The sequence below is a fragment of the Dermacentor variabilis genome, chromosome 2, assembly GCF_050947875.1.
Source record: "Dermacentor variabilis isolate Ectoservices chromosome 2, ASM5094787v1, whole genome shotgun sequence".
In the NCBI taxonomy this organism is placed as follows: Eukaryota; Metazoa; Arthropoda; class Arachnida; order Ixodida; family Ixodidae; genus Dermacentor; species Dermacentor variabilis.
The window spans coordinates 111,784,124-111,801,975 of record NC_134569.1 but is presented as its reverse complement, the minus strand read 5'-3'; the positions used below and the strand labels follow the sequence as shown (position 1 = coordinate 111,801,975).

General features: G+C 43.8%; 3 protein-coding genes across 5 annotated transcripts in view; 2 read left to right on the top strand and 1 right to left on the bottom strand.

Annotated features, from left to right (window-relative positions):
- The window catches only part of LOC142572552 (pantetheinase-like), a 28,135-nt gene extending 15,498 nt beyond the window's left edge, over positions 1–12,637 (bottom strand). The window contains exons 1-4 of one of the 3 annotated variants that reach the window (XM_075681738.1): positions 12,298–12,637; positions 12,159–12,211; positions 9,618–9,792; positions 1,051–1,346 (exon numbers count right to left, since the gene is read on the bottom strand). In XM_075681738.1, the coding sequence (XP_075537853.1) occupies positions 1,051–1,346; positions 9,618–9,792; positions 12,159–12,163 (476 nt within the window). In that variant the 5' untranslated portion in view covers positions 12,164–12,211; positions 12,298–12,637. The remainder of the gene's footprint in view (positions 1–1,050; positions 1,347–9,617; positions 9,793–12,158; positions 12,212–12,297) is intronic. The other 2 variants (XM_075681739.1, XM_075681737.1) reach the window with 2 other exon arrangements.
- LOC142572551 (uncharacterized) lies at positions 6,042–9,225 on the top strand. The gene is made up of 2 exons (XM_075681736.1): positions 6,042–7,603; positions 7,942–9,225. Exons 1-2 carry the CDS (start codon positions 6,111–6,113, stop codon positions 9,065–9,067), a joined length of 2,619 nt encoding a protein of 872 aa, XP_075537851.1. The 5' UTR covers positions 6,042–6,110; the 3' UTR covers positions 9,068–9,225.
- Positions 9,789–17,852, top strand: part of Orc5 (origin recognition complex subunit 5) — a 27,856-nt gene continuing 19,792 nt past the window's right edge. The window contains exons 1-5 of the mRNA XM_075681740.1: positions 9,789–10,188; positions 12,882–13,012; positions 13,067–13,159; positions 14,025–14,186; positions 15,540–15,916. Coding sequence (XP_075537855.1) covers positions 10,092–10,188; positions 12,882–13,012; positions 13,067–13,159; positions 14,025–14,186; positions 15,540–15,916 — 860 coding nt within the window. The 5' untranslated portion in view covers positions 9,789–10,091. The remainder of the gene's footprint in view (positions 10,189–12,881; positions 13,013–13,066; positions 13,160–14,024; positions 14,187–15,539; positions 15,917–17,852) is intronic.

Sequence of the window (17,852 nt, the reverse complement as noted above, 5' to 3'; positions counted from 1 at the left end):
TTTGCACAGTTGGCAGGTCTGAACAAAAGCCCCACATGTGAGAAAGGCTGTGCCAGCACATATTTGAACCAGGTGGCACACACAAGGCACTCCTTTTTTCCCCCACACTTTTCAGCACACTGCTGCATTACACTGCCGCATGTGCTTACACCAGGCGCAAGGAAGAGGGCAATATACTTGCTTTCCTTGGTGATGACAATGAACTTTCCTGGAGACCTACAAGTGCCCCTGTCTTGCACCAGACAAGCCCGTCCTATGCCTGCAAATTACGTAACCCTAGCTCTCCATCTAAAGCTCTACCATTCTCAGATGCATCTCCCTGCCCTTCACACCCATTCTGTCACTCTATCAGAGCACTACGTCATGCATTGTCTAACTCGAATTATTTTTCGCAATTTCTACCAGTAAATATGATTATCAACCTTTATTGATTTCTAATCCGCACCGCAGCTTTGTTGTCCTTTGGAGTAATGTCTATTATTCTCTGTTTCATTGCTTTTTGCACGGTTTGCTATACGGAAGAGAGTGGGAAAATAATTGAGAATATCGGTGTCCCACAGCAACAGGCAGCAGTAAAAATGTGCCTGACAAACATTATCAGTCACTGCCTTGTTTTAGAACCTAAATGCAACATGAGTTTCAAACCTCCCTCTCAGCTACTCCAGTGGTGCTATCTGTTGATGGCTTCTGCTACTAGCCATCATGCTCCCTCAGTTCTGCCTTGTGTTGACACACAAGGAAACAAGAAAGAAGGCAAGTGCATTACTTGATAGCTACACATAGACCTGTGCTAGCAGCTATGTGCTTACTGTATTGTGCTACTGCTGCCATACTAACTTGTGCTTAATTAAGTACAAGCAATGCATCCCCAAACCCACACACAGTTTTTTTTTTCCAAGCCAGCTATTAACAGTGGTAAGGTAGTGCCTTGCAAACGGCACAATGCATAGCTTTCAAACACACACGATTTGGTGTTTTGGTGAAAGAGGTCCATAATGGAACATCTCCAAACATATGCACCACTCCTTGCTCAAGGTTGTACTGACTAACCTGGAGACAAGTGTTCCGTTGCGGTCAAAGGCCACGTTAGTGTTGAAATACTTGACCTTGTCGCGAGGACAGTCATGTTCACTCTCATTGCAAGGCTTTTTATCGACAATGTTGGCCACCAGGTACATCTTATGATCTTTTGCCAGGCAGCTGAGGTTGGCCAAAAGTGGTGTCTCCTCAGACCCGCAGGGCACTACGCCAGCCTTTGGAATGTCCTCTGCCCACTTGCCCGCTTCTTCCCTGTTTTTGAATTGATAAAGGATGCCGTCTTCCGGAAAAACAATAATGTCCGCATTCTGCATAAAGCCAAGAGAAAGTAGAACATTTTAAACATCCCTTTTCCAGTTTCATCTTTCAATTGCGAAAAATACTTATGTCAGACGCAAGTGTGAGGATGCACTGTGCGTGATACACATTAAAGGAGTATACTGACATGACATTTTTGACTTGTGGTACATTTTCTCTTTGTTTTGCTATAAATGAAGGTCAGAACACTCTAAACCATATAAAAAACAGCAACAAGCATCAGAACACTATGCATAGTTTACTATATTACTGGTATTTACGATTTTGGTACCCAGGAGATGGCTCCATCATAATGTCATAATACACTGGGTCGCTCCATTCATGTGATCTCTGCAGCTGTCACATGTGTGCACAGCCACGAGAAACACATGAACTTTTGTTCACGTTCTTAATGAAGAATATCATACCTAGCCTTATGGCCACATGACTCTGCAAATCTTACTCTGCATCATGATGCCACTATATATAATGTCGATGACACTATGTCCGGCCTTTTGAGACGAACGTTGGCATCAAATTTAAATATTTGATCTAGTCCCCTTCTTCCTTCCTTCCTACAATTTACATACTAAGAAAATTTTTCCTTCTCTAAAGAAAAAATATGTGTCTCCCAATTTCTGTACTTGCTAAGTGTCATCCTTCTATGTGCGAGAAGTGCATGGTAGGGTTTCTACAGATTGAAAAGAATATGTCGATACTACTTTAAGGTAATAGCTACTTTTCCAGATGCGCAAAGGTTCAGCAACAACTTACTGGTTGGCAAAAGATTGAGGTATGCATTCCAACCCGCTTGTAAGAATACCGTTAAAGAAAGGATATGATATAAGAATAGAAAACTGTGGCACTGTCAGCTTTAGTGTATGTTCTATGGTAAAGCAACCCACTTTCTAGAATGTTTTCGGGCCACATTATCTATTATAAGTATGGATGTGGATGCTGTGAACTAGCTTCTAGAGTAAAAAAGCTGCGCAGAATGCCAGCAAAAGCACGAACCTCAGCAATGACAACTCTGACAACCACGAAGTACTGCAGCCAGCTGAGGTTGTGTTTTCACAGGAGGCCGTTTGGATAACTGAGTTTCTACAAAGCTTTGTTTTTCAAAAGACTTGTCTAAGTGCTAAGTGCTAAATGCTAAGTGGAGCACTTAGGCGCTTTAGAGAAAAATGTCAGCAAGCTTCACGTGAAGCAAACAAATCTGACAGATTATTACTTTTCCCTGAAACAGTGAAAGTGACAAGCTTTTTTTTTTTTTTGTATTAGAAATGCTTAAATCTTTCTGTCACCTTTTTTTTTTTTTTTTTACATAACTCGGTTATAAGAAGTATTGGTTATAAGAATGTACATATTATGCTTGGCAGTAGCATATTCTCATAAGTGAGTTGGAATGCATATGATGCTGAATGCACACAAAGGTTGGTACAAATAGCTGAGTAGGACACAAAAAAGAAAATGCAGTCAATTTACTCAGACTTTTATAGCTAGACCGCGGGAAAGAAGAAGAAACTTCATTTACTGGACTGATGGGTACTCCTACGGCAATAGTACTGCTACAAAGGTGTCTAAAACATGTCTGCAACATGACGACAAACATGTCTGCAACAGATAAAGTGAAAACTATAACAACGCATTACTACAGCTTTTGCTTTGTTAGCTTCCACAATAACAGTTCTTTTACAGCAATTCGATTCCTTTACAGTTGCTGTGTGTGAGTACATAGAAAACAAGAAATTTATGAAATATGGAGTAGACACTAGTGTTCAAAACAGGTACGTTGAAATATGCATTGCTGAAACCTGTTCCCTACAATATTCGCTTAACATAATATGACCGCAAAGTAAAATTCATAGAAGAAGAAGATCCTCTTTCAGAAACTTATGTTATTTAACGTGATTACAAAAAAACATGGAGAGACCTGAATAACAGAGAAAGACGAATAATGCAAACACACAGCACAACATGTTACTTTCATGTTAATCACATGTCTAAGTGTTTCATCGTTTTTGCGCTAACTAACATGAGTCTCAGCAAGTGCCAACTGGCCCTAGCCAAGCCACTGCTGCCCTCTTTCAGCACTATCTGTCATAACATTAATAATAATAAATAATAAATAATAAAATAATAATAATAAAATAAAAAGTGCACACAATTTCACAAGTGCTTGCGTATGCTTTTCTTGCATAGATTTGCTCATAGTGTTTGTTACTCTTTTGCACATGCCAGAGATCATGGGATGGGGAAATGAGCACCTCAAAATAGCAGGCTTTTGCTTTGGGGAGAGTGTTCAAACACATGAACTAGTCACACAAAACTAGCCACATGGACACTTAAAATTACATTCAATCATTATTTCTTTAAGTTGCCTGATTACATTTTTTTGTGGCGGAGCTGCCAGATGTCCAAAATTAATGACATTTGACACAATGATTTCGATGACAGCATCTTTTGAAGTGAGCAATTTTGTAGCATTAATTAAAAAATAAATATGCATTCTCCAAGTTTAATAAGCCTTCATCGTGTTGTTAGCTTGAGTTTGTTGACGTCTTTTACAATGTTGCAATGGTTGCAACTTACCACAGGAAGTTCAGCCATGTCAAATCCAAAAGCCCAGAAGCAAAACGGCATGTGTCGTATAAAAGCCGTTGCAAAGTCAACATGAGGAAGTCCACTGAGTAAAACTTATGACAAAAGCGTCAAGTCATGTATAAACTATTCTTTTACATGATAGATGTTGTTTCAGATACTTCAATGCACTGCACAAGCTTAGGATTCAAGAGTACACATTTCTCAGTCGAATGAGTTCTGGCAAACGCACTAAATAATGAATCATCTCAAGGCAAATGACATTAGAATCATCCAGTAACATCACACAAATGGTATTAAAATTAAAGGCATTAGCAAGTTAATGTCATTTTCTGAGCCCATGTAGTACAATTATTAGTGTTCCATTAACTGTAATAACCATTTCAGGTACTGTGTACACAATTGTGTATTCCAAGATGGTGCATCAACAGCAAAAGCATTGGTAAAAGTAATGATATTTAAAATGTGTCGCATACATTTTAATACACTTCTGATTGGAATTGTGCTGCAAGTTTGAATAACATGTGCAAAGTGTTTCAGTAATACAAGTGGGAAGACAGATGTGGTTGGATGTTTTTGCTTGGTGTCAGTGTTTCATTGTATGGAGCAGGTTAACTTCTTTTATTGTTTTTCACAACGTCTTGCACCAAGCGTAATTTTCAAGTGGCTCGATAGGTGCTCTTCAAGCCTGCTAGACAAGAAATAGTTTATGTTCTCATACCTGATATTCCAGTTGACTTTCACACTGAGTCCACATAATGTAATCTTGACAAAACTCACTAAAGAATGTAAAATCCTTAATTTATTCTACAGCTGTACACTTTTTATGATTTTGAAGAAGCAAGAAATGCAGTGAAAGCAAGTGTTCAATCAACATTAATTAGTGTCTGAAAGGGTTAAAAAGAAAGAAAGAAAGGAAGAAAGAAATAAAGAAAGAAAGAAAGAAAGAAAACAAGAACAATCATTTAAGTTAAAGTTTCAGTAATTGTGCGTACAAGAGATTTACTGTGTTTCTGCTGAGGCGAAAGTATAACAAAAGATGGGACAAACCACTTCAAATAACACAGTTTTGACGTGCGATTAAGCATGGCTTCTCCAAATATAAAAATAAGTTCTGTTTTAAATGATTTTGTCTTAAGTCGTATAACCTATACAACTGCACATCTGTAGAGGCTACAAGGCTTTTGGCACAGCCAAAAGCAATGTGCAACATTAACACATTCACCTACTCCTCAAATTAGGCACTTATTGATGCAGTAAGCAAGCATTTTAATCTTACACTACCCATTCTTCACTGTCACTAACTTACTGGACTTTATATGGCCCTGCAGGTATGCAGCTGCAAGAAAAATAAATAAATATGCACATGGCATGTAGACATCCTGCCAATAAAGTGACATGAACTCTAGATTCCAACCTAGTGCACAGTTTTTGCAAGACAACGAGTGACGGGTGCACCTGATAATGTATAACAAAGAAAGTAAAGAAGTCGGGCACGTGGACCACTTCAGACAGGTATCTTTTCTCGAAAGATATCTTTCCTCTGAAAGGCTCAGTCCCACGTCATAGTCTTATCAGCAGTGGCAGTCGTGCCCTTTATTTCTGCTTTATTAATCTAATCAGTAATTCTCCCCAATAAGTAACAAACAGAAAAGAATGAGCATCATCTTGTCGGAGCTTTGAAGATGCTTCACCAAATTCACATCAGATAATTTCCTTAATTTTTCGGTGTTAATGAGTGTTGGCGTGCTGCAGCAACAACTAGGCTACGTGTGAAATATAGAGGAGGAGGGTGTAGGTTTTCAAGGCCATTTCATATTTAGTTTTTTGTCCGCACACGCTCGCCTTGAGACGTGGCCGTGATTCGAAACCGCAACCTAGAAGTCGCAGTAAAACAGGCATCAGCGCGCTAAGCCTAATACAATAATAATAATGATGTGTAAGCTTCAGGGAAAGCGCCTAAAATAAAACAAACAATAAATAAATAGCGCGGTTCAATCTTGCCATCTCACAACTGCCGAAAACTCGCGCCTCTTTTTTTAATCATAAGCACCGTCGTCATTGTTACAGCCAGCGCCATCGCTTGCTCATTTTCGTAAACAGGCACAGCATACTATGCGCATAGGCGCATACTAGGGTCCCTACGCATACTGCAGGTGGGGGCTGTTCCAGCGATGGCCACTCCTACACCCAAATCGCGACAATCGAAAATCACAGATACATCGAAGGAAAATCAGGAAAGCCACGAAAGCGCCGGCGTGAGTCTGCAACATTCTAAAGATGTGTCAGAAAGCTCGAAGCAGTCGCAGGCACGAGTCGTCGACAGCGTGCCGCTTTCGAAACAAATTCAACCGGCAGTCGTCGAACGCAGGCAGTCGGCGTCTAAATCGTCTGCAGGCGGCCGATCTGGCAGCGTTTCAGAGAAATCTACGTCTCCACGCTCCGTAGAAAAACCAGAACCAGCGCCGCGCGATAAGCACCAACAAGATCACACTCCATCAAAGTTGTCGGCGGCATCGAATGCGGCCAAAGACAGCCAAGAAGAGCACCACCGCACATCCGAAGAAGCGACGCCAACGTCTCGGCGATCCGCCGGTAAACCGGAAAAGCCGATCGCGGCCCCGCGCAGCCAACCAGAGCGGCGCTCACCAGAGAAACCATCGAGCTCGGCGACGCCGGATAAGATGCCGACAAGCGCTGCCTACTCGGAGCTACAGCAGCGGCCGGAGTCGAGCAGCGATGTGGCACACGCGCGGCACAGTGCTTCCGGAAGGACTACGTCGCGAGAATTAGTGCCGCGAGAACAACGGACCGGTACAGACAGGGGTCCGTTCTCCTCGACACCCATCGAACGCTCCGTGACCTCCGAATACGAGGGCTTTATCACTGAAACGAAAGCGGTTTCCTCCAAACCCGAGACGCCAAGCAAGCACCGCGAGTCGGCATCGTCGGACACCGCAAAGCTGCCCGACATGCGAAAGTCGTCGTCTGCCAGCGAGCCTCCGAGCGAAGAGCAATTCGAGGCGGCACCGAGCAACGTGACACAAAAGGAGGAGGAACAGCCGGCAAGAATGCCACGGTGGAAGCAGCCACTGACAAGATCACCAAAGGATCGTTCAGCAGATGCAGAAAGCAAAAAGACGGCGCCCCTTCCCCTTAGCGCAAAGGACATCAACAGCTTTGCCTACAAGACAGTGCGCGACAGGCTGCCAGTCATCTTGACGAAAGTAATCGACACTGTTTTCAGGGACCGCATGGATATTGAGCGAGTGCTGGGCCTCGAGGCACGTGAGGAGACCAAATTCGTCGTGGCGCGCCTCGCCAAGCTACGCAACGAGATGGTTACCAACAAGCCCATGGTACGCATAGAAGACGACTTCGAAGATGCGGACATTTGGAACAGCGTGCTGAATGAGTACACGACGAAACACGGTTGTGAACCCCGCTGGTTCGAGGCCCCCTGGCTCTACATCGAGACCTACTTCTATCGGCGCATTTTTGAGGCATTCCAGCTCACGACCAAGCTGAGAGACTACGACCCCTTCAACAAGGTCAAACGGGATGCCCTTTACGGCTCTTTCAGTGCAGTGCGGGCTCTGTGCGACTTTTTGCGCCGGAACACGCCTCGAGATGCTACTGTTGAAACCCTTCAGCGAACCACCTACAGGTGGGTATGTCACTCTTTTCCTGCACAAGGTCATGTTAAAGAGTGGTGTTCAAGGTAATAATTCTAGCAGGTACTGCTGGTTGCTGTGCAAACTCAATCTCGGCATACAAGTCATGACAAAAGAAAACTACAGCCTGTTACTTAATGGCATTGGCCCTAATAGCAGCCACAGCAAAACAGCTGCTAAAAAGCAACAGCAGGTTGTGTTCCAAACTTTCCGCACTTTTGCCAAGTTTTACAATACATATTAAATGCAGTTAAATGAACATGCTAAGATGGTCTGCATAGATGTGTTACTATATTTATCAGAGCTGATATGTTCTCATTACATCCTGCAGGCTGATTGAAGTCTCACTTTGGGGCAACCGTTGTGACCTCTCGCTGTCTTGTGGTGCGGACAGTTCAAGCCAAGCAGGTTCACTACAGCAGACTGAGAGATTGCGACAGTACATCATCTCTAACCATGCTGACAAGCTGTTGCAGCATCTCTGCAGGCTCTGGGAACGAAACTTTAATGGCGAGCTCATCCAACTGCATTGTGTGCTGGACAATTCAGGCTACGAGCTAGCCACCGACCTGGCTCTCCTTGACTTCCTTCACGAGACTGGATACGTAGCCACTGTGACAATCCACACTAAGGCCATCCCTTGGTACGTGTCGGATGTTATGCGACGGGACCTATTCTGGACCTTGCGCGAGTTGGAAGACAGTGACCACATTGCTACACAGGCTCTTGGTGAACGGTGCCAACGTCGAATCAAGGATGGAGTGTGGTATGTAATGGATGACGTCTTTTGGACACAATCATTCGACTATGCTGAGATGGCAACAAGACGGCCTGACCTTTACAAGATTTTACAGTCAGCAGATTTAATACTCTTTAAAGGAGATCTTAACTACAGAAAACTTGTCGGTGACCTCAGCTGGCACCCCACGGTTTCCTTCAAGAAAGCACTGCGGGGCTTTGAGCCAACATTTGTATGTGCCTTGCGTACGTTGAAGGCCGACACCCTAGCGGGCATTGATCCAGCGATTGTCAGTGTTGTGGCCCAGAGGTCACCAGACTGGATGGTCACAGGCGAGTATGCTGTGATTCAGTGTGCTGGAGTGGAATGTAAGGAAGAGCCAAGCTTACTTCCCACACCTTCAGATGAAAGTAGCCCTAAAAAATCCAGCACTGGTACATCAGTGCATGAATTGGGAACTTCTGCTTCAGCACATGCAGGTGTGTCAGTCCACCGTGCACAAAGCACGGATGTACATCAAGAAGCAAGAAGGTCCTCAAGTAGTGCCCCTGAACAAGCGAGTGGCACAGCGGTCGGTGCAACAGCTGCTGCCTCAAGCAGTACTTCCCAAAAACCGGGACAGCAGAGCACCGCTCATAGCTCTCCACCTGATGGAGCTAAGAAGCTAAGTTCCACTTCGTGCTCTGTGGATCAGGATGCACCGCAGAGATCTGATTAGGTCATTTGTATTTTGGACACTGACTGATAGAATTTTCACTTGTGCCTGCAGGTGTTCTAAATCACCCTGTTAGTGTTTTACGTGTAAATAATGCTGTCACTCTACAAGATATATGATGGTCAAATGTTGAGAATAACGCAATAAATTGACAATATGTATTGACAGCTTTCACATTAATCGATGGCCAAAATGGCCAGAGGGCACGCTCTTGGTGACAACCCATGAATTCAGTGCTAGCTCCGCCCACAAAATCGTGCTGCACATGCCAGCCTCTGTGCTGAAACACCGAAACTGAAGGATGTCTCGGCTGTAACGTGACAAAAATGACCCAATTTAATCAGCTGGTGCACTTATACAACTTCTGTTCGAGTTGGACAGAAGTGTACTTGCCACTGCATTCCCAGGTTGTCAAGTAATTATAGTTGTTGCAATAACATGGCCTGTTTACTTTCACTGGGTAAAAAACAGAAAAGCTCAGTTTCCATGTCACGCCCATTCTTATGGTTGAAGTGAATCCACGGTGCAAATGAATATTCCGTGCAGTGCTTACCTCTCTGGATGCATTTGCAGTGGCCAATCTGTAGGCTGCTAAATTCGCAGCAACTGCTTCTGCCCTTTCTTTAGACAAGACATCCTGTACGTGCTCATAAACGGCAGCCTTGAAAGCATATGCAGCACTGCAGCACAGTGCAGCGGTGAACAGGGGCCACAGGCAATGCATCTTCCTTAAAAAAAAGAAGTGTGCTAAATTACTAGAAATCTTTACAAATTATGCGGATCCAATGCACATGTTGCAATTTATGCGAAGCGAAACATCCTTGAAGTGGTTACTTTTGGCATATAAATGTCTATTTTCATATTATGCAATGTGGAATCTTGTGGAATGTTTATGCATGATGCAGCTCATAAATCTGATGTCATGCAATGTTTGTTTATACATTTGATCATTCTCAAGCTATGCCGAAATCAGGGTTCATACAACACGTTTGACTCAGAATTCCAGGGCAATTAAAGAACTTCAAGGATGCCAAAGGCCAAAATTCAAGGAGCGAAAACAAACCTTATTCGTGGACACAGACACAGAAAAATAGTGAAATCTTCCTTGCAGCAATTTCTTGCAGGTAAGTAGCTTCAGGTCACTTTTTTAAGTTGACTTTCCCATTGCAAGGTCAATCGCTTTCTGGCATGATGGTTAGCAGTGTCCAACCAAATTAAGCTACTTGTCTTGTTAAGGCCAAATGCCTGAGACTTACTTTCGCTGGGCATTTCTAAAGCGTAGGGCTCAAAAATAGCACCATGATGGCTGTGGTCTGAACCACATATCAAAACAACACACTGCTGACACAGCTTTGTCACTTGATCCACAATGGCAACAATGACTTAAGCAAGCCTGTCATTGGTAGCTGTGGATGCACCATTTAAAAATATTAAGGGTTGTTTCTCAATAAAAAATGTCCATGGCATAGCCGCTAAGTGGATTTTGTAACTTATAATGTTGAAAAGCCTCCCCCAACCCCAGTTTTCAAGGAGTTTAAGAGCTGTCGAATCTGTTTTTCCAAATTCAGGGGTTTTCAAGGAGGCGTACAAACCCTGCGAAACGAAAATGCCAACTCGTGCAGATACGTACCGAGATGTCGACACAGCAATGTCGCGAGGACAAAGGCTTTATTGTTTGTCAAGGGAAGAATGCCAGTAGAGGTGTATGCAGGGAGGTAAAACACGTGTTTTACACCTTTAAGGTTTCCATACCCCATGTGTCATAGTGACACATCTATTCTTGGCCAACAATGGACACATGCCCAATGGCCCAAGAATGGGACAGGCCAAATACAAAAGATTTCAGCAATCTAAGACAGCACAATGTTTGCAGATACCTATGAGCCCACATTTTTGGTACAATTTTTATGTCGCGACTTATTGTTTGATTGTGCATGGAGAGAGGTGTACGTGCTCACTCACACGTACAACTTTGTTGGTTAAAATTTCGTACTATATAAGCACTATATTCAGTACTATATTCAGTGGCACATTAGTTGCCTGTGAAAGATGTTGCCGAAATATAAAAAAAAAATCAAAGAAGCATATGTGCTAGTTCTTCGTGGAGCCTGTATTCTTCAGAGATACACAAGAACCGACTTACAGGTTTGATGTTGCGACATAGTGCTAGATTACGCAGAACATATGTGCGCCACTGTCCTATGCCTTGTCAATACTCAGTGGTAACAGATCATTTTGATTGAGCTTACATCCGCCGGTTATATACCGCTTAAGTATATATCCGGCCAGATAACGACGGCTGCGAAACCGTGCTGAAGAAGGAAGTTTCGCTTTTGAAAAATACAACCATGCATAGTTCGAATATTGCCAATCAAGTGCTGCCAGCAGGGGTACACATAAGCACCATCACAATTTAATTCGCGAGCTGAAACATGGATCTTAATACCAGCAGCGAAATCATTATTGCCACGCACTGCGAATTTTGCGACGTCTGCAACTTTCAGCTTACGGCGACAAAAATACTTAGTTTCGCGTCTGAGTGGCGTAGCATGGTGGGCCTGTGGTTGCAAACAACTCCGCCTATTTAGAAGCGTGCAGTTTGGGCGAGTTGGTATGTCATGACTTTTTTGTGAGTTGAGACGATTCTAACATCGATGGGTCATGTAAGTGCAGCGGGCACGTTTCCAAATTTATTACTAACGATCGTTTTATTGCAGCCGCTAGCGCTCACCCTCTTCTCCGTTTTTTTTTTTCTTTACGCCTTCCAGCTTCCTTTCTTGCTCGTTCTAAGTTGTGCTACAGCCTAAAAAAGTCTGCTTATTTAGCTCGCGCACGCTCGAGCTTACTAATTCAAGCATTTTTAATTCAGTTTAAAGTAACGCGCCTGCTTTTCGAATACAAACAAGGTCGGTAACGAGGTCAGGTAAGTCGACGAAGTCACATGAGCGTGGGCACATGTGCACGAGAAAAAAAAAACACAAAAAAACATGCTCAAAATTTCAGGCATATAATACTTCCTTAGTACGTAACAAGGCTGCGAAGCGTCAGAAGTATACTGTGCAATACCAACGTACTGCGTCGTACTTTTACTTACGTCATTGGACTGTTCCGTTCTTCACTCGTGCCGATTTGAGAGCGAAGCGGCGGCTGTTGAGGAAAAAAAAAAAAAGTTGGGGGCGTTGCTCAGCGGCTTGATGTAGCTTGATGCCAGCTGCTGCTACATGTATCCTTACAGAGCACTTTCCTCACTAGGTACCCAGTTCAGCGGGTGATATGCAGCTGGTTTTATGTTGCTAACGTGTGGGCGAGGCCAATGATGCAGCAAAATGTTATCTACCACAGTACAGAGTCGCGAACCACGCGATAGGAGTGATGCCGGTGATACGGCGAATACGCAAACAAGCGGTACAATCGTTTGATACCAGTGGCAAGGGCGGTTATCGTTGTGAACAAGATTGTTATCAGTCAAACAGCAGAGATGTGGCGAACCATGTGAGAATGACGCACGGCGAAATAGTACAATCGTAATGCCCAGTTTAAGCAACCGTGCGATACTGGGGACGTAGAACAACAAACCCTGGCGGTGCCAAGGGCGGTGATCCACAGAACACTATCACCAGTCTTATGCGAATTTATTACTCAAGTTACAGCCTCATGTTTATGTCGCTTTTCAGAAATTTCTCTAGTTTGCTGGAGTTTAATTTTACGAAGCATTTTGTTTTTCTTTTTGTCTCCGCGTGCCGCCTTCTTTGTAGACAGTTTTGGCTACAAGTGGCTACGGCTCAGACTTTTGACTGCGGTTTTGTCTATTGGCTAGGGCCGAGGTTGACGCCCGCCAGAAACGAAACGGGAGAGCTGATCATGGATGTTGGGAACGTGCAGTCGGTGCTAGCTCAAAATCCATGTCGGGAAAAGCAAGTTGAGGCGATTTTAACAGCGATGGCTCATGTAAGTGCAGCGGGTACATTTCAAAATTTATTCCTAACGATCGCTTTATTGCAGCCCCTCGGCGGACCCTGTCAATGCATCTTTGTCTACGGCCACGCGTCCACCGGCAAGACGCGCACCGTGCACAGCATCATGAAAACATTGAACGTGAGTGTGCCCTTCAGCTGCAATCTTGATCCTGTTTTTGTGATGAATCGCGTGGTGAAATGCACAGAAACGAGTGAAATATGTGCGTGACGACAGCGCGAAATAGAGCTATGCAGCAGGCAGGAAAAAAGTGCCGGCACTTCGCTCTGGCTGCAGTCGTGTGACCAAACTGCCGGCGACCGTGTGGAAGCAGTGCAAATTTGCCGGCAGAATACCTAAGAAAAAGAAAAAAATGCAAAAAATCCGATTGGCAGAGCAACTCTGATAATTTGGAGACAGACCAAACTGAAAGCCAGCAGTCTGTTCTGTCTACAAATAATCAAAGTTGCCATTACGGCCGCGAGCATTGCTATTTTTTACAGTATTCTGTCGACAAACTTCCACATGGTTGCAAAAGAATGCCGGCAGTTTGGTAACATGACTGCAAAGCCAATGGGGGGCAAAGTGCCGGCAACAATCCACACAGCTTACTCTGCTGGCAAAATGGAGAGTTCCATGTACTTATGCCACTCCGGCTGCCTGAACTGTTACTGATGGCTGTTGTGACGGAGCTTGTTGAGGCTCGAGTGCATGCTATATATACCGAGGCTCATTTGCAATGAATGATAGTTTCAGCCAGGTATAAAATGATGGTGTTGAGTTGCTACTGTGGCGAGTAAGCCACTCTGTTTAGCAGAGGTGGCCTTTTTTTTTTTTTTTGTCGTCAAGAATTCGCTTAAAGTTTTCAGCGGATATGCACATGTGAGAAGTGTAAGACTGCATTGGAAGTATTGACTTGGTGTTGATTGTAAGCCAGCTTCCTGGTTGGCACAGGGGTGTGATGTCATGTGATATATTTAAAGGTGTGGTGTCTTTCCTGGTGCAGTTGCGGCATGCCTTTGTAAGTGGCCTGGAGACTTACACTCCCCGGTTGCTGTTTGGTGCTGTACTGAGTCAGCTGTTTGGAAGTACTGATGCCTGTGACAACTTGTGCGACTTTGTGAGACACCTTGCAGAAGAGCTGCCAGAAACACTCCCTGCTTACATCGTGAGTCTGCACTTTTTCTTACTGAATATCTTGATAAGGGCATGCTTTTTTAGCAGTCAAGTCTTAAGTCTCCTGTGAAAAAAAAAAATGGATTGGCCAAAAGTCAGCTTAAGATTATGAGTTGCAGTGCAAAAGCGAGAAAGAGAGAGAGATAAAGCATGCAATTCTGGCCAGAGCACCTTGCTTTGGGCCACCTTAAAAGCGAATTAAATAATCTCGGAAAATGCTGCAAGGCTGGACCTTGAAGCATATAGATGTGTAGGCAAGGAAAATGTTGGTATAGGATGCAGATGGGTAGCCTTATTTTGCCTGGTCACTGAACTCTGAAAAAATTGCAGAAATCAGTTAAAAATGCCCCCAACTACTTCAAAGGGGACCTCAAACTAAAATATGGGGATCCAGTTTGTTTAGACCAAAATATGGAAAATGGGAATTATCCAAAGGCTACCTGAAGGGGCCAAGCTGGCGTCCCCTTGCAGGGATGTGTTGGCTTTATATTGTGGTTTCGGTAGGATCCCTTACATGGATACATTTTGGATATGTATTAAATGTAAGGTCAAAAGGTAGGAAGGTGTTAGTATGAATGCGAGATCATGTACAGATGAATAACATAGATAACATTAAGAAGTCAGGCTTGACAAGTCATTTAATGTGTAGAATTTGTAACTGATGTTCTATTATATTAACAGAATAGGGCAAAAAGTAAAGATGAATGCTGTTGATAACAGCAGAAATATAGATGGAGTGCTGAGGTTTAAAAAAATTTGCAAGCATCTTGTCATTTTCCACGAGTAAGAATGGGGACAAAAGAAAAGGAAGTGCACAGGACAAGTGCTGACTTGCAATTAATTGCTGTTCCTTTTCTGTTTTTTCCATTTTTAACTTAGTGCTGCTTAAAACTAATAGGTGAAGTACGTACCAACTGTTTCAGTTTTCCATTGAAACTTGCAGGCCTAAGGTGGGTTTTGCCAATGCAAGGCAGTTGTAATTGGAGATACCTGGTCTTTGTCCCACCCACCGTGGACATTAAACTGGCTGGCAATGACAAAAGTATGGAAAGGTGTACACAAAAGTGGGATGTATGTAGGGTACAGGAATACGTTCTCTTTCTGTTGCCTTTTTGTGCCATGCCTTTGAAATAGGTATACATAGTTCCAGAAGAATACACTCATGGGCTAGTTGATACATCTTCTTGAAATGTACAATGTTTGTGCAGCACAATAAAAATGGAGACAGAATGGAGTCCATGCTGTTCCTGTGTTCCTTTCTTGTCTCCGTTTTTATTGCCATACACAAATTTTGTACAGTTCAAGATGGATAGCTAGGCTAGCTCAACTTTTTGAACCTTTGCAGGTTGTGGACCAGGCTGAAAGACTACGTGGCCAAGGTCTGCTGGGGGCACTGGCACGTCTGCGAGAGCTGTCAGGGCGGCCTCTGTGCTGTATACTGCTCTCTCGTGTTCCTTGGGAAAAGTTCCGGGAGGCAGGTGTCGGTTCGCCCTACCGCATTCACTTCCCGCAGTACACTGCTTCGGAGCTCAGCCAGCTGTTGGGCGGTGATACATTGCTGCCCACTGTACTTGGGGGAACCACCCTTAGCCTGCGGGAACTGCAACACGCTGCAGCTGGCATTGGCACCACCCCCGAAGGGGACAGCTGTGCCTCCTGGCGGAAAGAGGTGGCATCACGCCTCCGCCAGCGTCTCCAATCTGTCTACCTTCGAGAGAGAAGGTAGGCATTTCACACAACTGTGTGGTCAGATCTGCTGTTAGGGTGGACGTGCAAGCAAATCATGTTTCTCTCTATGGCTACTCTGAAACTTGTCTTTGCGGCAGAGGAACTGTGGCAAATGGTCGCTGGTTTCTCTCTCTGTATCAGCTCTGCTTCCACGAGCAGCTTCAGAACATTCAACTTGCAAGCCATGCCATGTGTGTGCTCCTTGTAACAATAGACTTGACTAAAGCGAACACCTTTTCAGACAATTCAGTTCACAAAAAGTGCACTGAATGTATAGAAAGCTGATCAAGGATCCTTGGACTGCTGATCTTGCCAGGAAATTAGCTTTACAGAGTTCATCTGAAAAAGACTGTGCTGATGCACTTAGCGAGACAACACGAAGATGTACTTGCGGCCTTTCAGATTCATGCTGTGAAAAGCCAACTCACCTGTTCAGCAAATTATACTGACTAATGTGTATGTGGCCAATCTCTTGTGGATAGAACTGTTGACCTAGTGATTTGTGGCGATTATGTGGCTGTAGACTGTAGTGGCTTGTATACTGCACTGATGCTAATTCATACTGCAAATAAAACCTGAAATGTTGAATTGGTGCAAGAAGTTGGGCATGCATGCAATAGCTTTTATACTATTTAGTATGCATACGACAATGATTTGAGTAAAGACCGTCTTGTGAAACATAAGACGTAAACATAAACATAAAACATAAGCTTATAAATCATATTTCTACATACCAATATTTTTTTGGTGACTGTTGCATGGTCAGCTCATAACCATAGGTGAAAAAAGTACTTGGTAGCAGTGCATAATTTTATTACACAAATTCGAGAAACTAAACTGTTAGTACTATTTGTCAGACATCTCATCTTTGTACATAATATGGTATAGAATCGTGTTAGGGGCCGCACCTTCAGCTTGGCAGCCAAAATTTGGGGAAAAAATTTTCTACGGAGAAGCACTTGCATTCAGTGCCCTGATGATTCGTGCACGCATAGGTGAATTTTCGTGCACTGCGTACTTTCGCATGCCACTACTAAATAGCGAGAGCTGGGGTGGGCACAAGATCCGGCAAGTGCACAAGTCCCAGGCTGGGCCGACGCCATTTTGACCAAAAGATTCAGTCTCGTGTAAATGCCACACCTCGTCAAAATTGCAAGAAAAAGAAGTGCTGCCTTTACACGAGTCCATACGGTATCAGTTAAGCAATATATAGTAACAGGGTTTAACTTTTCTGCACAGATATAAGACATGGAAATTAGAACCCTTGCAGATACAGTTGAACCCCGATACAACGAAGTTGGTAAAAAATCAGTAATTTAATTCGTTACATTGAAATTTGACCTTTCATGCCGTTAAACACAGTTGCCAATAGATTTTACTTACACGGAAGGGGCCGCACAATATTCCCAATTGTCTGGCAATTAGAAAAAGCAAATTCGAATGAGAAAAAGATTAATTTTGTTGAATTTAAAAATTGGCAATGAACAATACAGTTGCATGCCATGTACACATTGGCAGTAAGCAACTAAGCCAGCGACGCTTTCGCGTCCACTCTGCCCTCTACTGCTTATAGTGTCACATGCAGTGAAACGATGTTATCCTGAAAATTGCTGGCGTCTGCCTCTTGCTTCGAAACTCAACATTACGCAACCTCGAGTACTAAGCACGCGGAAAGCGGGCTATGTATGCACAGACAGCCATGTAAAGTCACGGCCACACTAGAAAAAGAGACGCGCGCTAACCTGCCGCCTACTTACTCCGACCACCCAACCTTGTGACTGTTTGATCGCCTTACCGTGAGCTTGCTCCCATCCCCCCATTTCCATTTTCTCATACGGGAAGACAACGCTCATCAAGCCATAAACCCTCTTGACTCAACTTCGCTTGCGTTTACTCGCTCCCAAAGCATACAACACACGGGGTGCGATGG